This window comes from Sciurus vulgaris (assembly GCF_902686455.1).
Source record: "Sciurus vulgaris genome assembly, chromosome: 16".
NCBI lineage: Eukaryota > Metazoa > Chordata > Mammalia > Rodentia > Sciuridae > Sciurus > Sciurus vulgaris.
The window spans coordinates 17,117,963-17,141,401 of record NC_136477.1 but is presented as its reverse complement, the minus strand read 5'-3'; the positions used below and the strand labels follow the sequence as shown (position 1 = coordinate 17,141,401).

At 59.2% G+C, this 23,439-nt stretch overlaps 3 protein-coding genes across 8 annotated transcripts; 1 reads left to right on the top strand and 2 right to left on the bottom strand.

The window, feature by feature from the left end:
* The first annotated feature begins 127 nt into the window (after positions 1-127).
* On the top strand, positions 128-10,649 carry ANO8 (anoctamin 8). 5 transcript variants are annotated; one of them, XM_079116631.1, is made up of 20 exons: positions 131-756; positions 1,479-1,589; positions 1,715-1,847; positions 2,020-2,158; positions 2,233-2,329; positions 2,958-3,074; positions 3,153-3,280; positions 3,379-3,540; positions 3,814-3,966; positions 4,051-4,177; positions 4,298-4,353; positions 4,453-4,527; positions 4,708-4,839; positions 5,267-6,076; positions 6,305-6,496; positions 6,621-6,752; positions 6,839-6,949; positions 8,466-8,757; positions 8,879-9,132; positions 9,982-10,649. In XM_079116631.1, exons 1-20 carry the CDS (start codon positions 651-653, stop codon positions 10,564-10,566), a joined length of 3,912 nt encoding a protein of 1,303 aa, XP_078972757.1. In that variant the 5' UTR covers positions 131-650; the 3' UTR covers positions 10,567-10,649. The 5 variants fall into 5 exon arrangements, with proteins under 5 accessions (XP_078972761.1, XP_078972757.1, XP_078972759.1 ...); XM_079116635.1 differs by lacking the exon at positions 1,715-1,847 and having other exon boundaries at positions 128-756; XM_079116633.1 differs by lacking the exon at positions 4,708-4,839 and having other exon boundaries at positions 133-756.
* A 2,113-nt stretch (positions 10,650-12,762) lies between these two features.
* Positions 12,763-21,141, bottom strand: DDA1 (DET1 and DDB1 associated 1). Of its 2 annotated transcripts, none has more exons than XM_079116645.1 (5): positions 20,999-21,141; positions 16,287-16,367; positions 16,010-16,061; positions 15,107-15,168; positions 12,763-13,462 (listed from the first exon to the last, which is right to left on the bottom strand). In XM_079116645.1, exons 1-5 carry the CDS (start codon positions 20,999-21,001, stop codon positions 13,352-13,354), a joined length of 309 nt encoding a protein of 102 aa, XP_078972771.1. In that variant the 5' UTR covers positions 21,002-21,141; the 3' UTR covers positions 12,763-13,351. The 2 variants fall into 2 exon arrangements, with proteins under 2 accessions (XP_078972771.1, XP_078972770.1); XM_079116644.1 differs by lacking the exon at positions 20,999-21,141 and adding an exon at positions 19,984-20,171.
* A 1,156-nt stretch (positions 21,142-22,297) lies between these two features.
* Positions 22,298-23,439, bottom strand: MRPL34 (mitochondrial ribosomal protein L34). The gene is made up of 2 exons (XM_079115173.1): positions 23,227-23,439; positions 22,298-22,994 (listed from the first exon to the last, which is right to left on the bottom strand). The coding sequence occupies exons 1-2, from the start codon at positions 23,289-23,291 to the stop codon at positions 22,781-22,783; spliced, it is 279 nt and encodes a 92-aa protein (XP_078971299.1). The 5' UTR covers positions 23,292-23,439; the 3' UTR covers positions 22,298-22,780.

Below are 23,439 nucleotides of genomic sequence, written 5' to 3'. Positions count from 1 at the left end.
GTCTGCTCAACGAGCTTATGTTCTGAAGGGAGTAAGGATTAACCAGGAGAAGAGAACGCGAAGAGTGTCCTTGGCAGCTGAACAGCACGTGCAAATACCCTGAGGCAGAATCAGCTATGATTATTTATTCGCAACCCTGCTAGGTGGTTATTGTTCCCAGGAATCTTCCCGGACCAGGCCCGCCTACTCCCACGTCCTGCCACAGTCAAATCACGCCTATCTCAGATTCCAAGTCCTTTCTGTAAACTCTGTAGCTTGCAGGTGGGGAAACGAGGCTCCTAGGCGGAAACCAGAAGGTGGGAAGGTAGGGGCAAGTTGGTGCACCCTTGGTGCGGGCGGGCACGAGCACCAGAAATCGAAGTGGGCGGGCAAGAACAAACCAACACGGGCGGCGACAAGAACCAGAGAGCCAGGCAGGCGGGCAGGATCGAGAACTGGAGAGTGACGCGCGCGGGCGGGGAAGGAGAATCCAGGTTCGGCTCGGGCGGCGACGAGAAGCTGCGCTCGGGCGGGCTAGGACGGCGACCGGCGCGGGCGGGCGCGGCCTTTGTCTCCTCCTCCCGCGCGCTCGGCGGCGGCACTGGCCCCATGAGCCCACGGCCCCCCGGCGCCCGGGCCGCCCGCAGCCCCTAACCTGACCTGTCTTCGCCATGGCCGAGACTACCTCGGGCGCCGGGGGCACGTCCCTGGAGGGAGAGCGCGGCAAGAGGCCCCCGCCGGAGGGCGAGCCCGCAGCCCCTGCGTCTGGAGTTCTGGGTATGTGTGCGGCTGCTGGATCGGACAGGGTTGCAGGTGCCTGGGGTGCGCGCGTCGGCTGGGCAGGAAGGAAGATTGGGGTCAAATGTCCCGGGCCTGGTGTCTGGCGGAGGGGCCCGCTCCTCCAGCACTGCGGCTGCGGCCCGACGGGCGGGGCTGGGACCGTGCAGCGGGCGGGGGTCCCGGGGCAAAAGCGTGGACACGCCCCTCCAAGAGCCCCAGCCTGGGGCTGAGCCTTGCCTCCCCAGGGCTAAGGGATCGCGGCGGGGCTGGGAGGCACTAGCCTCTCTGTGGAGACTACAGAATCACATGGTCCTGGGTTCGAATCCCAGCTCGGCTGTGTGACCTTGGGTGCGTGACTTAAACACACTGGGCCTCAGTTTCCTCATCTGTGAAATGGGGGTAAGAACCGCGCCCAACTCATGGGGCTGATGTAAGGACGCGCTGTCATAATGTGAAGGGCTCAGGACTGCTAGTGGGCGCCCCATCGATTGTGGTTTGGGAGGCGGAGCTGGGCCTCAAGAATGAGTAAGATTTGTAAGGGAGGATCTGGGGGGAAGGGCATCCCTGGAGAAGGGCCTGGCTGGTGCAAGGACGTGGAGAGAGGAAAAGAAGCTGTGAAAGTCAGGCTGAGTGCTGGAGAGCTCAGATGGGAGCTGAGACTTGAGGCTAAGTCTGGATCCAGGAGTGACCTGACCCAGACCTGCCATGCCGGCCCCCAGATAAGCTTTTCGGGAAGCGGCTCCTGCAGGCGGGTCGCTACCTGGTGTCCCATAAGGCATGGATGAAGACCGTTCCCACGGAGAACTGCGATGTGCTGATGACCTTTCCAGGTACCCACACCCGCCTGCCGGTGCCCAAATGCAGCTCTCCCGAGCTCAGCTTCCCAGAGCCGGGAATATGTAGGTCTCGGGGTCCCCTCTTGGCAAGAGCCATCGGTCCCTGTGCCCCTTGGCAGACACCACCGATGACCACACACTGCTATGGCTGCTGAACCACATCCGCGTGGGCATCCCCGAGCTCATCGTGCAAGTCCGCCACCACCGCCACACGCGTGCCTACGCCTTCTTCGTCACGGCCACATATGAGAGGCGAGTCCCCTGCCTCTGGCCTCTCGCTGACCCTGCCACCTAGGCTCCCTGCCCTTCCATGCTATCCAGCCACCCTGCATTTGTGCCAAGAGGCCACCAGGTGTGCATCCTTAGATCCAGGATGGTGGGCTGGGGCCTTCCTGTGAGCCCATCTCCTCTGCCCTCCCTGCAGCCTACTCCGAGGGGCCGATGAGCTGGGTCTGCGCAAGGCTGTGAAGGCCGAGTTCGGTGGGGGTACCCGCGGCTTCTCCTGCGAAGAAGACTTCATCTATGAGAATGTGGAGAGTGAGCTACGCTTCTTCACATCCCAGGTGAGGCCTGTCCCACGCATGTGGCTCCAGCCTGTGAGGTGCTGCTCAGAGAGCTCACAACCTCCTCTCAACAGGAACGCCAGAGCATCATCCGCTTCTGGCTGCAGAACCTGCGTGCCAAGCAGGGTGAGGCGTTGCACAACGTGCGGTTCCTGGAGGACCAGCCAATCAGTGAGCAAGGCGGGGTGAACATTCCAATCACAGGCATAGAGTTGGGCAGGACTCTTAGAGGACAACCTATGGGGGTGGGAGGGTGAGGTCTATCTCCAGCCAGTCAGGGGTTAGTAAAGGGTTGAGCAGCCAATGAGCTTAAGGGGCGTGGCCACAGTTACCTAGATAGGACCAGTCAATGAGTTGAAGGGCGTGGCCTTTGTAAAGGGGTCTGGCTTATCCCTAGGAGGCGGGTCCAGGCTGGGTCTTTTTCTGGGATAAGGTAGGGGCAGGACCATGGACAGCGCTCCACGTGCTGTGGCCTGGATTTCTCTAGGAAAGGTGCCATCCCAAATTCGTTTACCCTCTGATGCCAGCTTTATGCCATTCCTTAGGGCCACAGACTAAAGCCGAACAGCTTTACCTAAAAACATGATTCCTATGGAGGCTGTGTCCTTCCCCATCTGCCCCTGCATCTCCCAAATTTTGAAGGAGAGTCAGATATTCCATTCATTCAGAACTTCTTCCCTGGGAAAAGCCTCTGTGGGTTTAAGATCAAAGCTGTGACTTTGGCTCCAGCCAAGGGAGGCTAGCCAGGCTGGGAGCATGGCGGAGGAGCCGGGGATCACTTGTGCTCCTTTCCCTACAGTCCCAGAGCTGGCAGCTCGTGGAATCATCCAGCAGGTGTTCCCGGTCCATGAACAGCGCATCCTGAACCGCCTCATGAAGTCATGGGTGCAGGCCGTGTGTGAAAACCAGCCTTTAGGTGCGGTCCTGGGCTAGGGGGTGGACAGGGGTCCTGGGAGGCAGGTGGAGGTGACTGGGACTCCCCCTCACCTGGCAGATGACATCTGTGACTACTTTGGTGTGAAGATTGCCATGTATTTTGCCTGGCTGGGCTTCTACACATCAGCAATGGTGTACCCGGCTGTATTTGGCTCTGTCCTATACACATTCACCGAGGCTGATCAGGTATCAGAGCTGGGCTGGGTGGGGACTGAGGGGTCCCAACACACTCTCCCCACTGGGCTAGCTAGCCCAATGGCTTGACGCTCCTCTGCCACCCACAGACAAGCCGGGATGTGTCCTGCGTGGTCTTCGCTCTCTTCAACGTGATCTGGTCAACATTGTTCTTAGAGGAGTGGAAACGGAGGGGGGCAGAGCTGGCCTACAAGTGGGGAACACTGGATTCACCTGGGGAAGCTGTGGAGGAGCCGCGTCCCCAGTTCAGGGTCAGTTCAGGGCTGGGTGGAGGAATTCAGGTAGCCAGGTAAAAGAGAGTTTGCTGGTAACTCCCATGGCAGGGAAGGATGGCCCAGCTGCAGCGCCAGAGCCCCTGTGCCAGAGGGGGTCGGGGCTGCTGTGGGGAGGTGTGGAAATTGGATGTGAGAAAGTAAAAAGGGTGCGTGAGGCAGGTGCACCCCAAGAACAAAGGTGTCATGGAAATTGTTTGGAGGATCACAAAGGGCGGATCAGGCAGAGGTGACCCCTCCACCCTCTGCCAGGGCGTGCGACGCATCAGCCCTGTGACCCGGGCAGAGGAGTTCTACTACCCGCCGTGGAAGCGGCTGCTCTTCCAGCTGCTCGTGAGCCTCCCTCTGTGCTTGGCCTGCCTTGCCTGCGTCTTCTTGCTCATGCTCGGATGCTTCCAGCTGCAGGTGACCCTGAGCCCCCTCTCCCTGGCCTCGCCCAGCCCTGCCCTGAGCCGTGCCAAGCCCTGTCTGAACCTCCTGGTCCTGTAGGAGCTGGTGCTGAGTGTGAAGGGGCTGCCCCGTCTCGCCCGCTTCCTGCCCAAGGTTGTACTGGCCCTGCTGGTCAGCGTGAGTGCTGAGGGCTACAAGAAGCTGGCCATCTGGCTCAACGACATGGGTATGCTCTGCCCGGGGAGGTCCCACTGCCCACCTGGGAGGAAGGCTGCCCCTGCCCCTTGGGATCCCCACTGGACTTGGGGGGCCAGGGCAGCCCCTCACTCACCTCCTCGGCCCCTAGAGAATTATCGGCTAGAGAGCGCCTACGAGAAGCACCTCATCATCAAAGTCGTCCTGGTGAGTGGCCACCACAGGCAAGACAGCAGTGGGAGGAGAGGCTGGGGGTGGGGGCAGGGACAGGAACTGCAGAGTGACCACTGCGGCCGCTTCCTGCAGTTCCAGTTTGTCAACTCGTACCTGAGCCTCTTCTACATCGGCTTCTACCTCAAGGACATGGAACGCCTCAAAGAGGTGAGCTGGCTCCCATGGCAGCCAGGGGGGCCGGACCTGGCATAAGGGTCCATGGGCTCTCCAGCCGCTCCCCCCCCTCCTCCATCCTTCTCTCCTCTTTGTCCGTCCGTCTGTCTGTCCTCTCTCTGCCTGTCACCCCCCCCCATCTGTCTGTCCATCTGTCCGTCGGTCCCTCCACAGCTCCTGCTCGTCCTGTCCCTGTCCCAGAGCCTTGAGCGGCAGCTGCGGGCGGTGCTGGTCCCGCTCGTGGCCCTGCGGTTCCGCCTGCTCCTCCTCTCCCTCCGGGGCCTCCTGCTCGCGGCCCGGGCCAAAGTACGGGCAGGTGGCGAGCCCCCCGGAGCCTCGCCAGGGTGGGCAGCATGGCCGTGCTGGGGACCGGGCACACAAGCTGAGGGGCATGCTCCGAGGGACTGGGGCTCTGGTGGCTAGCACAGGCAGAGGGGTCTGCCAGCCCTGGGCACTGGCTGAGGCCTTGTTGGGTGGGGGCGCGCCACACCTGCCCTGCAGGTCAGCTGCCTGTGCTGCGGTGTGCTGGGCGTGGTCTGTGGCAGGTGAGTGGCGGCTGAGTGCTGGGGGCTTGGTGTCCAGGAATATTGGAAGGGGCAGTTAAGAACAGGTGCCGAGTGTTGTCTGGGCACTTGCTCCTGGAAGGTGCTCTGGAGGGTGGGCGCCCTGTGCTGGTGCCAGGGCCTCCCACCCGTCCCCCATGCAGCCTCTCTCCACCCCCTCCTACCCCCAGATGCTGGCCACGCTGCTGATCACCCGCCAGTTCCTCCAGAATGTGCGTGAGGTCCTACAGCCACACCTGTACCGCAGGCTGGGCCGTGGCGAGCTGGGTCTGCGGGCCGTCTGGGAGCTGGCCCGGGCCCTGCGTGGCCTGTTGAGCCTCAGGCGCCCTCTGCCTCGCCACCTTGAAGCCCAGGCTGATGAGGGCAGTGGCAGCAGTGGCGGGGGGAGCCGCAGATGTCTCAGTGGGGGCTGCGGGGCACCTGAGGAGGAGGAAGAGGCCACAGCGGAGCGGAGACCAGCAGGGGAAGGTGGGGAGGTCAGGGACGGGCCCCGAGGGGGAAAGGAGGAGGCGGAAGAGGAGGAGGAGGAGGAGGAGGAAGAGGAGGACGATGATGACGAGGGCGAGGACGGTGGCCTCCTGGACTGTGGACTTCGCCTGAAGAAGGTCAGCTTTGCTGAGCGGGGGGCTGGGCGGCGCCGGCCTGGCCCAAACCCAGAGGCCCTCTTAGAGGAGGGAAGCCCCACCATGGTGGAGAAGGGGCTGGAGCCAGGCGTGTTCACACTGGCTGAGGAAGATGATGAGGCAGAGGGTCCTCCTGGCAGCCCTGAGCGAGAGCCCCCTACCATCCTGCTCCGCCGGGCTGGGGGTGAGGGCCGAGACCAGGGGCCTGATGGAGGCCAAGACCCGGAACCTGGCTCTGGGGACTCTGCTGGGAGGCAGAAGCGGCAGAATCGGTCCTCTTGGATCGACCCGCCGGAGGAGGAGCACTCGCCCCAGCTCACCCAGGCGGAGCTGGAGAGCTGCATGAAGAAGTACGAGGTAGGAGGACCTCTGGGGCAGAGGTGGTCGTGGGCGCCTGGTCCGGGGAAATGGGGCCTCGATGGTTGGGACCCGCAGAATGGGAGCCTGGGACCAGCGTCCAGCTGGATGAGGCCAAAGATGAGGAGAGACCCTGGTCCACGCGGGCTGATCCAAGGAGGCGGGCGCGGTGGGGGAGAGGGTCTGGGAGAGGAGGCGCCCTGGCCCGACACTCCCTGCCCGCCCCAGGACACGTTCCAGGACTACCAGGAGATGTTCGTCCAGTTCGGCTACGTCGTGCTCTTCTCGTCCGCCTTCCCGCTGGCCGCGCTGTGTGCCCTGGTCAACAACCTCATTGAGATACGCAGCGATGCCTTCAAACTGTGCACGGGCCTGCAGCGGCCCTTTGGCCAGCGTGTCGAGAGCATCGGCCAGTGGCAGGTGGGGCAGAGGGGAAGGCCAAGGACCCCTAGCCAAGGTCCATGGGGAACTGGGGACCAACCAGGAGGAGCTGGGGCCTGGAGAGGCCAGCTGAACCTCTCCTGAGATCCCTGCCTCCCTGCAGAAGGTCATGGAGGCCATGGGTGTGCTGGCCATCGTGGTGAACTGCTACCTCATCGGCCAGTGCGGGCAGCTGCAGCGCCTCTTCCCCTGGCTGAGCCCGGAGGCAGCCATTGTGTCCGTGGTGGTGCTCGAGGTGGGGGCTGACGGCCTGGCAGGGGCGGGGGGAGGAGGCAGGGGGGTGTCCCCAGGGCCTGCAGCCTCCTCCTTGGATCTCCGCAGCACTTCGCTCTGCTCCTCAAGTACCTCATCCACGTGGCCATCCCCGACATCCCAGGCTGGGTGGCTGAGGAGATGGCCAAGCTGGAGTATCAGCGACGAGAGGCCTTCAAGGTATGTGGGTGGGGGAGGGGCTGGCTGCACCGGCTTGCTGGGCGGGGCTTCCTGGCAGAGGATCTTAGATCTCCCCAGCCAGGTCCCTAGGACGAGGGGAAACATGCAGACAGGTAAAAGCCTCGAAGGATGGCTGGCCCTCGGTTCCTGGTTCTGTGTCCAAGGATGCAACCAGCGTGGATCCCCACAGTCGAGAGCACCACCCACGTCCATACCGGCCACACGTAGACCAACCCACCCACCTCCTTCCTTGATTGCTTTTTTGAGATGGGATCTCACTATGTTGCCCAGGTGGGCCTCAAACTCCTGGTTCAAGCAGTTCTCCCACCTCAGCTTCCCAGGTAACTGGGACTCCAGGCTCTGCCACTATGCCCAGCTGACTTTTTCTGTCATTATTCCCTAAACAATACAGTAGGATGGTGATGGGTAATGCATTTAAGTTGACTTGGCATCCAGAGAGGATTCCAAGGGCACAGGGCATGCCCATTGGTTCTAGGAAAACACCACCCCATTTCACAGCAGGGTCTTGCACATCCACAGACTTCAGCATCGACAGCGGTCCTGAATCCAGTGCCCTGCAGATACTGAAGGATCTAATTAGGCCTGGGTCCCTTTCAGGATTTCCGTGGCAGCCAAAGCCAGGCTTTTGAGAGCATTCAGTCACCAGCCCCCTGAGAGCTTCCTATTCAGGGCCACAGACATGGTGGATGCTTCCTAGAAAAGGTCCAGCCTCTTCCATGTTCCTCCAAAAGCTACAGAAGGGGCCAAGGAGCTCCACAGCATCTTCAGACAGACCTTCCCTGGAAAACAGGACTGTTCCACATCTGTGTTCAAGTAGCCCTGAGCAACAGGTGGCAAAAGAACACTTTGAAATGGGGCTGAGGTGCCTGAGGATCTCCTTCTACGTTCTGTTTAAACAAACCATCTCTTTCTTCTTGGTGCAGTGCTGGGGTGGAACCTGGGGCCTGCGGACACTCTGCCCTGAGGCCCCCCACCTCTTATCAAATTGTAACTAACCTCAAGTTACACTGACAGCCCCACAGACTCCACTCCTCCCAGTCGAGGCTCTCTTGTGGTCCTGCTGGTTCTCCAGAAAGCAGGGACCAGTCCCAGTATTCATTTACACTCTTCCAGTTCCTAAGACACTGTCTGGCTTGTGGCCGGGGACAGAGGTTTTCTTCTCAATTCCCAGAAAGCAACCGCTTGGGTCCAGGGATGCAGTTGGTGCCCAATTAGCATTTGGATCTCTTCCCACTTCCCCAGAGAGCCCCAGCATGGGACCAGGGATGCATTGGTGCCCAATGAGTATTCGCATCTCGCCCACTCCCACAGGACCCCAGTGTGGGTGCAGGGGTCTGGCTGGTGCCCAATAAGCTTCTGGATCTCTCCCGAGCACAGAGAGCCCTGGCATTCATCAGGGTGCCCCATAGCACTGGGATTCCCCCGTTTCCGCAGTCCCGGCACGGGCCCTGGCTGCACTGTCCGCCCAGTCGCTTAGCTGTGTTTCTGCCCACAGAGACACGAGCGCCAGGCTCAGCACCGCTATCAGCAGCAGCAGCGGCGGCGGCGGGAGGAGGAGGAGCGCCAGCGCCATGCGGAGCACCACGCCCGCAGGGAGCGTGACACCGGTGGCCGGGAGGAGGCAAGGGCAGAGGGCTCTGGGCTGGACCCCGCCGCCTCCGAGAAGACCTCTGCCAAAGCCAAGGGAGGCGGAGTGGGCAGCCATGGGCCTGAGCGGCCCAAGCGCCCAGGGTCCCTGCTGGCACCCAACAACGTCATGAAGTTGAAGCAGATCATCCCGCTACAGGGCAAGTTCCTGTCATCAGGGGCCACGTCCTCGCTGGCCGGCACAGGGACTGGCCCTGCCACTCGGCAGCCCTCTGCCCAGTCACCCACCGGCAGTGACACCCGCCTACCGGCCTTCCTCAGCTTCAAGTTCCTCAAGTCGCCCGAGACCCGAAGGGATCCCGAGCGCAGCCACTCGCCGCCCAAGGCCTTCCACGCCGGCAAGCTCTTCCCCTTTGGCGGGACCCGGGCTGAGACCGGGTCCAACGGGGCGGGCGGGCAGGCCCGACAGGACGGGACCCCCAGCGCTGGCAGCGGCCGGGCCCAGAGGAGTGGGCCACCAGACGAGGCCTCAGCTGAGGAGCTGGAAGCCCCCCGGCCCGAAGAGGAAGGCTCAGGTCACAAGCTTTAACTCGGGGGTGGGGACGCTGGGCCTGGCTTGGGGGTAGGGTGGGTGGCCAGACCCAGGGAGAAGGGCTGAAGGGGACAGAGGAGGCCCCGTCTTTGGTATTGGTTGGGGACCTGGGTCAGTGGGACGTGGAGCCTCCCAGTCAAGCCTGCTCAGTCTCTGGGACCCTGGAGAGCCTGAAGCCCTGTGCCTGACCCTCCTCTGCCCCAGGGAGGGATGCCAAAGCCCCAGCCTCGTACCCCTCCCAGGGTACCCCCACCACGCTCTGGTGCCAGGAGAGGTGAGGGAGGCCCCTTTGCCGCCTGGCCCACCCTCTCCTGCTCCCATGCCTGGCTCACTCTGGGGGCCTGGACCCCCCAGACCTCTATGCAAATCCCCAGCCTGCAGCCCAGGTGTTCAGGAAGGACTTCCTTGGAGGTGGAGGCTGGGGCTGCCCACCCCCGGCACTGGGCTACAGGCTGCACCCACATGGGTGCAGAGCCAAGGCACGGGCCATACCCCAGGACCCCTACCACTTTGCCTGCCCAGCCCTAGTCTGGGGTTCCAGCAGCCGGATCCCCAGGTCACCAGAGAGGTGGCAGCTGCAGTACAAGGGATAGGTCAGAAGTCAGAGGGACCTCCTCAGACTCTCCTCCCCTGTGCCTGGGAGAGGCCAGTGCCCACAGGCAAGGGATGCACCCGAAAACGTCCAGGGAGGCGCCCCGCCCCGTCTCTGATCTGAAGCAATAAGGCCTTTCACGTGCCTGGAAGCCCGGGAGGGAGCGCAGGCAGGGTCTCCCACCCTGTGGGGTCCAGCGGGGGCGGCATGCCCCCGGAACGGCCCCTCTCGCCTCCGCAGGGACAGCGCTGGCCCTTGCGGGCGCCCCTGCCCTCCGCACCCGCCGCAGCCGGAGCCCCGCGCCGCCGCCGCCAATGCCGCTGTCCCGGCCCCCGACGCCGCCCGCCGGCTGCTGGCAGTGGGACGGGCCTTGGGCCTGCGGGGGCGAGGGCGCCGCCCCCCGCCAGGCCCCGCCGGCCACCGAGTGCCCACCCTGTGCCCTCCCGGGCCCCGCTCCAGCCCCGCAGCCCTTGCCGGGGGACGCCAGCTTCTACAGCCTCCCGCCCCCGCCGCTGCCTCTCACCTCCGAGCCCCCAGGGCCCCCGGCGCCCTCGCCCAGCCCCAGCCCCAGCCCCCAGGCCGTGTGCTGGCCGGGCGGCTGGCACTAGCCCCGCCCGCCCGCCCTCCTCCTCTCGTATGCAATATCAGTCATTATCAGGGGCGGCCGCCCAGAAAATGCGCTTTGCCCTCCCGGTCCCCAGCCACAGCCACCAGTACTGGCCGCCCCCGTTAGGGCGGGTTCCCTATCTGCCGTTTTCCTTTCGACCAGGATGGGGGAAGCGAAAGGAAACCCAAAAACCAATAGAGAACACACACACAGAATAGGCGATTATTTATTTGTTTTTAATTTATTTTGTCATATTTTTGTAAAACGGCAGAAATGCAATAAAAAGTATATTTCAACAGTGCCCGAGGTCAGAGCAAGTGGAAGGGGGCGTGGGAGCCCTGGGGACTAGGACATGCCACAGGCTGACTTGACCCCCAGGGGCCTCCTCCCAAGAACTGGGTCTCGGGCCACGGATGGAAAACTCCAGGCTGTGCCGCCTTTGTGACGGCCCAGATTTGGGGGCTGACTTGGGCCCAGAAGCTCTTGGGAGGAGCTGCAGGGCCTTGGGTCAGGCTTCAGCCATGGAGACCGAGGCAAGCTCCAAGTGCTGAGAGGATTCAGCAAGTTCTCAGCCTCCGATGGGGGCAGAGGGGGACAGTCCTGTCACCTGTGTGCGCATGCACACACGTGTGGAAGAGGTGCATTTTCTGGCACAACTGCCTCCTGGGAAGCCAGGGACAGTGGGAAGAACAAGGGACATGGAAATCGGAAGGCACCTGGCACCCCAGCCCTGCAGTCCCAGAGTGATGGCATTGAGAGGTGGTGCGTTGGGGGGTGCCCAGAACAGACACAGATTGGCATCAGGGAACAGCCAGGATGTCCCGTGAAAGGGTGAATTTCAGACAGGAATCACTAGGATTTTTCAACATGTGACTTAGGGACAGGAACACTGCTTGTCACACCCTTGCATCCATCTGGAAAATGACAAGCACATTCACCTTCAAAAGCTAAAGGCCCAGAACCCCCACATGGCCACACCCCAAGCAAGGGGAGCCAGTTTGACAAAGGAGCACTTCAGGGAAACCTGAAGTCACTGGAGCCCAGTGAGCCAGGAAGGTGGCCTGTAGCCAGGGGGAGGTGCAGGAAGGCAGTCTGGACCTGGGGGACATCAGAGCCAGGGGAGTCCCAAAGGCAGGGTGGGAGCATGGCTGGCTCAGGCCTGGGCTCCTCCTGAAGGCAGCAGGAGCCGTGGCAGGTGTGTGCACAGGGCAGGCCCAACAGCGCCTCCAGTCCTGGGGTGACCACATGGGGACTTGGGCAGGCAGGGCACTGGGAGGAAGTGCCACAGGAATCAGACCGTGCAGGAGACGGCCCAGCTCAATACGGGATTCAGAGGCCTGCGGGAATGGGGGTGCTGCCTGCTCCCATGCGGTCTCCTGTCTTTGAAGTCCTGCCAGCTTAACCACCAAGTGACACCATGAATCTGCCGGTCAAAACCACCCTGGGACTGGGGATCCCCACTGGTCTGGGAATTGCTGGGGGATCTCGCCACTCCCTGTGCCTTGACCCCACAAGGCCAAGGTCAAGCTTCCACTCCTGACTAGCCACCTGGGGCCTGCAGGGACCCTACAGTAGACACCTGCCTTGGTACAGACACCACTGCCGAGAGCTGGGGGCAAAGCACCTGGGCCCCGCAGCACAGCTGGGTGGCTGTGCTGGCCTGGGGCTGGTTCAGCCACTTGTGCCAACCCAGCACCATCTGCCCCAAGTGAGCTGGGCAGCTCGGAAGGGCCCCAGGGTAACCACGGAGGGCAGGCACACCTTCCCCAGTCAGCCCCTTAGATCCGGGGCCTACCCCATCCTCAACGCCCCTAATACTCGGCCCTCAGTCACAGCCCCCTTACAGGGCAGTTGGGGTAGGAGGAACAGACTTCCAGCAGAGCCCAGGCCTCCCGCTACGTTCCAAGCTCAGTCCCAATCCCAGCCCAGCTGGTGAAGGGACCCCCCACCCCCACCCCGAGTGGCCAAGAAGCACGCTGACTATAGCTCCTATCTGACTCAGGGTCCCATGAGGCCAGGCTACCTGCCAAATGTCATTCTGCTGTCACCAGAGGCCCTGAGAGCCCAGGCCCCCAGGCAAGACTGGGCCATATCCACAGTGGCTGGTGGACACGAGGCCCCACATGGTAGTGTCCTGGATGTGAGCTGACCCCAGCTCCACCTCCGGCACCACAGACTGTCTCTCAGGGATGGACCTGGTCCTCGAGGACACCTTGACAGGTGAGGCAGGGGGTTGGTCCAAGCAGGTCTTGGCCTTGAGCATGGTGGCTGCAGTAGGCTCGTGAAAGGATGTGGCTGGTCCCTGGGGCCCCAGCACAAGGGGCCCCTCTTCCTCCTCTTGGTGACGACGGGATGACTCTCAGGGGCTCCGTCCTCCAGAGGTGAGGAGCGTGGAGCAAAGACTCGAGGTCGAGTAGGAAATATCCTTTTATTGGGATGGACACGGAGCGCTCTAGTCCATGATAAAATGACTTAAGAGGAAGATCCGGTAGGGTGACTTCTCCCCTGCCCACCTGCTCAGAGCGAGGCCTGGGCATGGCTACCTCCCGCACAAGTCGGGACCAGGTGAGTCTCAGAGGCCTGGACTGGCCGGCAGGGAGGGAGATGGCTGCTCAGCTGTCCAGGGGAGCCAGGCTGCATGGCCTGGCCCCCATCTCTGCCACCCAGTCACAGAACCCCCTGGCTCTACACCCTAGAGAGACAGGTTCTCAGGACAGGGGGACCTGGGCAGGGGGAAGATGAAGAACAATGGTTTTTAAAAAGCATCTACCGACATCACACTACTGGGTCTGACGTCCCCTTTAACCAACGCTTGATACATGTTACAGCATAAATAAAAACTCAAGGAAAATAAATACATCGGCTCCTATGAGGTTGGAAGTGGTGTGGACGGCGGGGTGTGGGTGGCCGGCGGGGAAGGCGGGCGGGCAGGGCGCTTACACACGGTGGGCGGGCGACCAAGGAGCAGACACAACAGGAGGCGCCTGTGGGGGATCGCGAGTCTTAAGTGTCCTCGTGCATGTCGGGGCTGTCGGTCCGTGCCACCTTGCGGGGCGGCGCCGAGCTCTCGCCCTCCAGCTCCACCTGCTCCTGCTCTCTCTTCTTGGCGGCATTCTGGGGGTGAGGGAAGGACGAGGCTGTGAGCCTTGGCTTGGGAGAGCTCCCAGCATCCCAGTGCAACCCAGGTCCCTGCGGGGCATCGAAAGCCAGGGCTGGAGTGGGAAATGTGACCCAGGGCCCCTGGCTGGGCAGCATTTGCTGCCACTAGAACCTGGACCACTCGGTCCTATCCTGAGTGTCCTCTGACCCAAGGCAGGTGACAGGCAGGTGTTTCCTGGGAATCTTATCGGTGGGGAGCGGCACCACCTCTCCCAAAGACCCCACACACAGCCCATTTCTCAAATGCTCAGAGGGATCCACCAAGCCAAGGGCAAAAGGGCCCTGGCCCTGACCCTGCATCTCCAGGAAAGAGCACAGGAGATGGGTGTGGGTACTATCCTTTCCTGGTTGGCAGCTCCCAAGGCCTGTGCAGCTGGGGAGGGGGATGGAAGGAGTGGGTCAAGGTACCCCAGATTTTCAGAGCACCCACTTGGGAGTCCCTGTCCAACCTCAGTCTAATATTCAATATTACATGAAAAACCACATTACTGAACAACATGTGGAAATTTCCATTAAAGAAGGAAAGAAGGAGAGTCCCAAAGGTATGAAAGGTGGCTTCTGGGAAGGGAGTGAGGATGCCAGAGGTTGGGGGGAGTGACTCTTTTATTCACAAGTGTGTACCACTGTTCCCAGCTGGGAAACAACTCTTTTCACATTCATACCTTCTTGCATTGCCTGGATTTTTAATCTTGTGTAAATTTCATCATTAAAAAAAGATTCTAAAGCCAGATGCAGTGGCTCACACTTGCAATCCCAGTAACTTGGGGGGCTGAGGCAGGAGGATCATCAGCCTCCTCAAAGGCGGCCTCTGCAACTTAGCAAGGCCCCAAGCAACTGAGCAAAAGACCCTGTCTTGAAATAAAACATAAAAAGGCTGGGAGGTTGGGGTTGTGGCTCAGCGGTAGAGCACCTGCCTACATGCAAGAGGCACTGGGTTTCATCCCCAGCACCACATACAAAAACTAAATAAAAAAAAATAAAGGAATTATGTCCATTTACAATTAAAAAAAAAGGGCTTGGGATGTGGCTCAGGTTAAGCAGCCCTGAGTTCAATCCTCAGTGCCAAAAAGAGAAAGACTCTACAGGTATGGTGGCAATGCCCGTGAGCCCAGCAATTGAGGACAGCGAGCTCCAAGCCAGCCAAGGCAACCTAGTGAGACTTTCTCAATAATAACTGGAAAAAAAAAAAAGCAAAAAACCAAAACAACTGGGCCTGTCTCAGTGATAAATGCCCAAGAGTCCAATCTCCACTAACCAACCACCCCCCCAAATACTCTGTGGGGGTGTGGCTCAGTGGTAGAGCACTTGCAGCACGTGTGACAACAAGGCCAAGTACTCAAGGGCCTGTCTGTACAGTGCGGCGGATGGCAGGGCCTGGGGAGCCCGGCCGAGGCCTCAGAGTTCTAAGCACCAGGACCCAGTGGCGCTGCATGGCTGCTGCCGCCACCAAAACGCTCCCCTCTCCAGATGGCCTGGACGACTCCCATTGGCCCTCAGGCCCCTCAAGTACCCAAAAAGCCCGGTCACTCCCTCACCTGAGGCCCCTGCGAGGAGTCAGTCTCCCCCGCGATCCCAGCACCCGAACCCCACCTCCTGTACCTTTTTGTCCCATTGCTGATGTAGGTAGCGCAGGAGGATGTTTGTCTTTTCTGTCACAATGACTGGAAAAGCAAGACAGAGATGATGGCAGAGGACACAGAGGCAGCCTGACTGCTTAGACGGGTGCGCCACCTTCCCTGGCCTCCTGGCCTCTTCAGCCCCTGGTGGTCCCCTGGGACTCGAGGCCAGCGCCTACAACTGGGGAGGTGATCTCAGAAAGCAGACCACAGTCACCACCAGGGTGCCTACTTCCTGTACGCAGGGTTCCTTCCTGGGGTGGGGGCAGGCTCACATCCCTGCCTTTTCCCAGGTGAACCAGGAGCGCAAATCTACATAGTTGTACCCTGGTGACCACAAATCACTTGTCACCTGAAGGGTCCAGATACATGGGTGTCTTCTTAACAGTTAAAATAAAGACAAAACAGCACCACCACAGTCTCTCACTCTGCAGAGCCATCTGCCAGGTCCCCTACCCAGTCCCAACGGCTCTTTGCTGTCGCCTGCCTGACAGTACTTGTTTGGAGTCTGAGTTCTCACTACATCCCTGAGGTGGAGGCAGCAGGAGACACCAACCTGACCCCAGAGGGAGGGGCCACACCAGCAACTGGCAGAGGAGGGTCAGCTCAGACCCCTCAGGAGCTCTGGATGCCAGCGTGTGGAAATTAAGAGGCACCCAGAAAAAGTCAGGTTTCCCGCAGCTCCCAAGGTCAGGAATGAACAGGCATCCACGCCTGCACCTCCAGCCCAGAGACCCCAGGATCACTTCCTGTTCTTCTTTTGGCGTCCATCCCCACCTGACCCTGGATGGAAAACCAGACCACAAGCCACCTGGTCTCTGACCTACGCCGGGCCTCTGGATCACCCCTCAGAGCCACGACAGGATGCACCGCAGGCGCTACTTACTCTGTTCTGATGGGTACTCCCGAGTAGGCAGGTAGACGGAGGGACGTCGATTCTGCAGGATGGTTGGGGAAAGGGTAGGTTAGGAGAATGTGGGCCCGGGGTCCCTGCTCCCTCCCCAGTCCTGACTCAGCACCTACCCTTCAACAGAGATGGAAAGGCACTCAAGACTATGTGGAGAGGCTAGCCTTAAAGATCAGCCTGTCCCCCAAGACCACTACTGGGGATGCATGCCACTCCAGACAGTGCCTAAGCACTCCAGCACCCAGAACACACTCACCGAAGCTTTGCACACGGAGTCAGCATGAAATCGACTAAAATTGCTTTTGTTGTAGACAGGCAATCCTTTCAAAAAATCTGCCTAGAAGACACAGAAGACAGAGAGTGAGAATCAAGTGACAAGAGAGAAGCCTGCTTACTGTGCATCTGAGGGAGATGGGCTTCCAGGTGGCTTCTGGTTTTCTTTCTACTTTTCTTCCTGCTCAAGTTTTACACCCTGTACCCTTAAGATGCCTTCCAAAGGTTAGTGCATGCTCTCCTGGAAGGTCCTCACAACCGCCCCACACCCAGGCAAAAGGGGGGAGACTGAGCTGGGAGAGAACAGGCCACTTGTTTAAAGTCACACTGTGGTAAGCAACAGAGGAGTGAAACCCAGGCCCCACACAGCCCACCATGAGGAGTGGCCGTAGCTCCCCTGGATGGCACTGTGCTTGGTGACATAAACTTCTAGGATGCAGGGCCTCCCAGCCCCGTTTCCATGGATCTGCCTTGGACGGAGACCTAGGAGAGGAACATCTGCTGATCTTAAAAAATCCACGGGTCAGTGTGACAACAGATGCAGGTGGGGAACAGAGACCCAGCCAGCAGGGGCTGTGGTTACTCAGGAACAGAAGCCCAGGGTTCCCCATACTTTCAAAATCCCGGAAAACCCAAAAATCCACGTTTGAAAGTATTATCTCCTTTTTACTTCTTTTCTTCCTCTTCTGGGCTGGGGATGAAACCCAGGTCTTCACAAGGGAGACAAGCACTCTGCCACTGAGCTACATTCTAGCCCCGAACACACAGGTTTGTGTTATTTTGGTTTTCTTTTTGTGGTGCTGGGGACGGAGCCCAGGGCCTCTTGCAAGCAAGCACTCTACCACCAAGCCACACACCAGTCCTTATCCAGGTTTTTAAAGCTGCCTGCACATTTTAGAAAGTTCCATGTGGGCTGGGCATGGTGGCGCATGCCTATAACCCCAGCGGCTCGGGAGGCTGAGGCAGCAGGATCCCAAGTTCAAGGCTGGCCTGAGTAACTTAGCAAGACCCTGTCTCAAAACAAAAAATAAAAGAGGTTGGGAATGTAGCTAAGTGACAAAGTATCCCTGAGTTCAATCTCTAGTATCACAAAAAGATAAAAACAAAATTCCAATCACACACACACACACACACACACACACACACACACACACAGAGAAAGGCCCATGTGGACCGAGGCAGGTGGGTGTGTGACAAGCGGCTCAGGGACTGCCTCTGAGGCCCTGCCCTCAAGTTGATCACTAGGCCCTCAGAGCCAGGCCTAGGAGGGGAGGACGCCCTGCCTCCCCGCACAGAGCCCGAGCCCTTTGCCAGGAGGGCCTCAGCCTGGAGGGAGCAGACTGTCCTCCTGCTGCTGCTGCCTGGGGGGCAAGGCTTGGCCGCACAAATTTTTAGGTCCATGTGGCTCCAGGGAGCCAGCAACACAATCCATTCACTCTTCCAAAGTCCTTGCTGGTCAAGCCTGAGGTAGGACAGCTGGCAAGTGGTGCATCTAGTGTGGGGTCTTGCCCCAGGCCAGGGTCTTCCCAAATATCATACCCCTAAATGTGATCACAGGTGCGACCCAGCCAAGCAGGAGGTGGTGGCTCCCCAAAGACAGGAGGCTGAGGTAAGGAGGTCATCTGTGTGACTCATTTGAGTCACCTAGTCTCAGGTGTGCCCAACCTCAGAGACCACACTCCTGCCATTACATGACAGGTCTGGAAACCCAAAGGCTTGCAATCCCAGACTCTAGGGCTGTGGGCAAGGCCTGGTACCCTCAGGGTCCCGCCCCGCCCTTGAAGCCTAGAGGGTCATCCTAGAGGAAGTAGCCATTTAAGCAACTTCACATCATCCTCTGTGACAGACAAGAGGACTAGTGTCCCTTTCCCTATGGGCCAGCCCCTCCTCTGCTGGTCCCAGTGAGAGGTCAGCAGCATGGGCCAACCTGGGAGAATGGCAGGCCTCCCCTTCCTGCCTAGGAGACAGGATTCACATCTGCTCTGGGACAACTCGAAGTCCCTCAAACATGCCTCGTCCCCTAGGCCCCTGCTGCAGCTGATTCTCAGACTATGGAGCCAGCTTCATGCATCCGGCAAGGTTTTCTCTCTTTTTTTCTCTCTTTTTTTTTTTTAAGTACCAGGGATTGAACCCAGGGGCACTTTACCCCTGGGCCACGTTCCCAGCCCTTCTTATTTTTATTTAACTTGTGATCCTCCAGCCTAACTGCCCAAGCCACTGTGCCGGGAGGCCCTTCCTACGGGGCAGACCCCAAGTTGGGCACTGGGACACTGCGGTGAGCCTGTTCCTGGTCTTTGGGGAGCTCCCACTGCATAGGGACACAGCAAGTGGAAAGTGGAGGTCAGGGTGCTTGTAGGACCGTGGGGGACAGAGGCTTGGCTGGTCTGGGGGACCAGGGTGGGCTGTCTAGTGGTGGTGACACAGGAGGGGACCCTGTTCCTCTCTGCTCAAGCCTCGCCACAGCCCTGGCCCCGTTGGGCCCTCCTCTCGTCCCACAGCACACTAGCCACCGGCCATCAGGTAGGCCTCTCTGTCCACACCGCTGCCCTCCCCACCAACTCCAACCTCTCCTACCCCGACACTGTCCCCACACCTTGACAGGCTCTCCCAGAGCCCTGCTTCCACCCCAGCAGGATCGCCTGCTTACACATCCACTTTCCTTGCCCAGGGCACAGGGCAGGGCAGGGCTCACAGGGGACCAGGTTGCTGAGTGCTGACAGGTGCAAAGCTCGAATCCTCCCCTCAGTCCTGGCTCAGCACCTCATTGGCTGTGACTTGGGGCAAATGACCTCATAGCCTCACTGCCTCCTGCATGGAGTCAGGTATCCCAGCAGTGCCACCTCCCAAGTTGATTCAGAGTCTCAATAAGACAGGATGCACAATAAGCACAGGATGCAGCCTCTGCACAGAGCTCCCTGCAGGTAGCTGCTGACATCCACTTACTCAGGCTGAATAAATGAATGAAGACAGGGGAGGAGACTTATGTCCTGTCAGCTAACCTGGAAAACAAGGCCTGAAGACAGGGGAGAAGTCCACCCTGCAGCCGTCCTTTGCCTCAGCAAAAATGTGCCAAACACCTGTGTTCCTATTCCCTGTGGGTGGCCCAATAGTGACCCAACAAAGCAAGAGATGGTGCCTCCAGAAGTCAGGATGGGATCTGAAGAGGTGATACTCACAGGAAGAAGAGTGCTACAGGCAGAAGCAGCAGGTGCAAAGGCCCTGGGGTGGTGGAACTCGGAACATGGGGAAGCGCAAACAAGGCCAGGATAAATCTGGCAGCAGGAAGGGATGAAGAGGGTGGAGATGAGGTTACAGAGGTGGGCAGGCCTTGAAGGCAGGAGTTGGGTCACAAAAGGGTTACAACAGGAAGCCTCAGGAGCATTTCATAAATTAGAAAGTGATATAATCTGATTTACATCTTTAAATTAAACTCCAGGGTACTGGTTAAGTAAAGACTACCAAGTGGGTGGGACAGAGGCAAGGAGACTAGGGAGGGGGTTGGGACAGGCATCCAGGCCAAAGGTGGCAATACCTGGACCAGGGTGGACAGCCATGGATGGATTCAGGTCGTGTTCTGGAGGCACCGCCAACAGAATTCTCTTTTGATCAGGTTGGGGATGCATGGCAGTAATAAATTGAACACAGCACCCAGACTTGGGGACCCACACTCTGGGTCCTACCTTCCTTACTGGAGCGCTTCCTCTGCCCATCTTCTACTGCACCCCAAAGGCTGTGGGCTGTGGGCCGGGATTTTGAGTCAGAGAGCAATGGGGCCCTAACTTATCTTGACCAAACCTCCCGCTGCTCCTGCGGTGTGAGGCCAACTGAAAGGGCTGGGGAGGGATTTCAGTCCAACTCTGAGGCTGAATCACCATCACACTTTACAAATCAAACCCCCAAAGCCACTAGCCCCAAATCCCAGGATGTGGGAGGGGGAGAGGGAATTTTAAGCTCCCCACATCCAGTTAGGATTACCCCCACTTCAAGACGAGAGGAGTTAGGAGTTAGGTCACCAGCCCCAGCCACCCGGCTCATCTGTTGAATGTTCCCTGTCCTAAGCACTTCACCATGACAGTTCCCTCCACTATCACAATCCTATGAAGTCTGTACCACCAGCAACCTCATTTAACGGGGAGAGGCCCTGAGGATGGGAGAGATGGTATTGTTCCTCCTTAGGGACAAGCGGAGGCCCAGAATGGTGGGGGAGGGGTTAGGGCCCTGGGGAATCCGGGCGGTCGGCGAATGTCGCACTTCCTTTGGCGACAAAGCCCGGCAAGTCTGCGGTGTCGAGCCCCCTCCCCCGCCCCGACTCCCTGACCGGCCTTCCAAACCCTCCTAATCTGGAGAAGCCCAAGCCCGCCGCGCCCAGGATGAGGCCCGAGTTGGGGGGTCTCAGGAGACCCCACCCCACTCTAAGCGATTTCCGGGGGTAGCCGCGACCCGGAAATGAATGAGTTGTCAGGGCCTGGAAGCCTACACAGGGTCAGGGGTCGGGGAAGGAGCTGGGGCGGGGTCAAGAAAAAGCTCAAGGCAGGGTCTGAGAGGTCGAAGGTCACAGGTCAGTGCGCAGGGTGGGGCGGGGCTGAGGGGGCCGGGCAAGGTGGTGAAAGGCCTTGGGGGGATAGAGAAGTGGGTGGTCCCGCGGCACCATTTTGTTGAGGGTAAGGGAAGTACGGGCCCGGCGGCCGTCCTCACCATCTTGTTTCCTCCGTCGCCACCTCAGCCACCTCAGCCGCCGCCGCCGCCGCCGCCGCCGCCGCCGCCGCCGCCGCCACAGCCGCCTTCTTAGCAGCCGCCGCACAGTAACTTCCAGCCACGGCACAGCGTACACTGATGGCGCCACTGCCCTCCGTCATTGGTCTACACCCTGGCCCCGCCCCCAAGATATAGGTCCTATGCGCGCTCCCATTGGTCAGATTCGGCTAACTCACATGCTCATTGGTTGCCACGCCTCCTCCCTTCATAGCCAAGTTAGGTCGAGGAAGCAAAACCTCGCCCGGGACTTGGAAGAGATGGAAGTGAGATCCGGAAGTGGGCGGATGCTGTACCCGCGAAGCCTCCTGGGAGTTGTAGTTCACAACTCTCGGAGGCCCCGCAAGTCTCACCTCTTTAGGATTTATTGCGCTTTTTCATACAGTGCCCCACAAAATGAGGACCAGAACATTCTCAGCAGCCTCCTCCTCATGGTCTCAACCTTGGGTTTGGGCATATCTAGACGACTCCCGCATTAACTGCTTGAATTTTTTTTTTTTTTTTTTTTTTTTTTTTTTTTTTTTTTTTTGTAGGGGGTATACCAGGGTTTGAACTCAGGGTCACTGAGCACATCCCCAGCTCTGTTTTGTATTTTACTTAAAGGCAGGGTCTCACTGAGTTGCTTAGCGCCTCGCTTTTGTTATGGCTGGCTTTGAGTTGGCGATCCTCCTCTTTGACTTCCGAGCTGCTGGAACTACAAGCTTGCACCACAGCGTCCGGCTTAAATTATTTTTTAATTGACAATCCAGACTTTCTTGCTTGAACACCTCCTGTGGCTCCCTAGTGCCCCAAATTTCGGGCACCTCTGGCTTCCCTCACTAGGCTGGACTTGTGACCCCTATTCAATCCCTCCTCCAGCCCCTGCCACTCCCTTCAGGTAGCTTTCCTTGACTGATTCTTCCCAATGTTAGTCAAATCAGGTGCACCCTCTGGGCTCCTATAGCCCTCACAATCTCCCTCTCAGTCCTGATCCTGACGCCTAGGTATGAATTCACTTTCCCCACTAGACAGATCACCCTTTCTGGACACGGGATGGGCACCCAGTGCATAGACAATGCTCACTAAGAGGCTAAGTGGACGCTACTATTCTTCCAACAACAACAACAGAGCAAAGGAGCCTGAGGGTTAAAGCCTCACCCAAAGTCTCACAGCCCACCCGCAAGGGGCAGGTAGAGGATGTGAAGCACCTCACCTTCTCACCAGCCTTCCCAGACATATAAGTTATGACACATAAAACAAGTAGAAATTTGGAATCACATATTTAATGACATTTAGAAATTACTGGTAACTCGGCGGGGTATAGTTTTGTAGCTATGTTTGAAAGAGCCGTTACCCTGGAGAGATACATTCTGAAATATCCCCAGAAGAAATAACCTGACCCCCGAGATCTGTTTCAAAGTAACACAGGAGCGGGTAGGACGGTGTGGATTGTTGGTGGTGCAAGCTTTGTACTGGGGACACGGCAGTTCGTTGTACTATTCTGTGTGCTCTGCCGAATGTTCGAAATTCTTCGTAATTCAAAAGCATAGAAAGAGATGGCCAAGTCTGACTACCACTCCCCCACTTCCAGTTCCACCCAAACTTCTTCCCTTAAGCCAACCCCACGATCTGGGAAGCATTTACGCCAGAGTCTTCTCTGCTCCCCAGGTCCCGGCAAAGGCGCAGGGTGAGGTCCGAGGCGAGGGAAATGCTTTAATGGGGGTCCTGCCTGTAGCGTTACACTCCTCAATGGCTCAGGGACTTGCGGCCCTTGAGCATGCGACGAAGAATGACCTGAACGCCGGCCGGCGTGCTCAAGCGCCGGATCCAGCCGTGCTTGTGCTTGCGTTTGATGTTGCTCGGCTGATACTCGTTTCCGCGCGCCTTGCCACGGGCCTGCTGCAAGACAGGGTGGCCCCAAAAGTCTGGGAACCCCAACCAGATCCTGGGCTGTAACCACCTGTAGAGGCACAGAGGCAGCAAGGAAGGTTAGAGGGGGCGCTGTGCGACGTCGGCGCAGCGCACAACCTCCAGAATCTTGACTTCCCGATCCGTAACCGGGACAGACGAGTTGCAGAAGGCGCATTCTAAGTGAGCAAAGCGTTGCCAAGTCTTGGGGGCGATAAACTTCTGGCGCCCGCCCCCGAGGTCGCCCTTGTTCCCAGATTTGAAGCAGTGTCCCGAGGACTCACCTGCCACCCAGCTGCACCGCCGACTTGCCGGCGGGGCCCAAAAGGAATCCCGCGGAGAAAGCCATGTGCAGATGCGAGTGACACCGTCCCTGCCGCCAAAGATTCCGGAGCCCAGTCTCCACTGCTGCGGAAAAAAAAAGACTTATGGGAAACGTAGTTTCTCCTATACCCAACTTCGCACAGCCGCGGTCCGCTCCTGGACCTGCAGTTCCA

Coding starts and splice junctions, on each gene's coding strand:
- DDA1 (XM_079116644.1), bottom strand. CDS start 20,013: ATGGGCAGAGGAAGCGCTCCAGTAAGGAAG. Junction 15,169..16,009: donor GGAGTACCCATCAGAACAGA/GTAAGTAGCGCC, acceptor TTGCTTTTCCAG/TCATTGTGACAGAAAAGACA. Junction 13,463..15,106: donor ATCAGCAATGGGACAAAAAG/GTACAGGAGGTG, acceptor CCTCACCCCCAG/AATGCCGCCAAGAAGAGAGA.
- MRPL34 (XM_079115173.1), bottom strand. CDS start 23,291: ATGGCTTTCTCCGCGGGATTCCTTTTGGGCCCCGCCGGCAAGTCGGCG. Junction 22,995..23,226: donor GCGGTGCAGCTGGGTGGCAG/GTGAGTCCTCGG, acceptor GTGCCTCTACAG/GTGGTTACAGCCCAGGATCT.
- ANO8 (XM_079116631.1), top strand. CDS start 651: ATGGCCGAGACTACCTCGGGCGCCGGGGGCACGTCCCTGGAGGGAGAG. Junction 3,967..4,050: donor TCGGATGCTTCCAGCTGCAG/GTGACCCTGAGC, acceptor CTGGTCCTGTAG/GAGCTGGTGCTGAGTGTGAA. Junction 4,528..4,707: donor ACATGGAACGCCTCAAAGAG/GTGAGCTGGCTC, acceptor GTCCCTCCACAG/CTCCTGCTCGTCCTGTCCCT.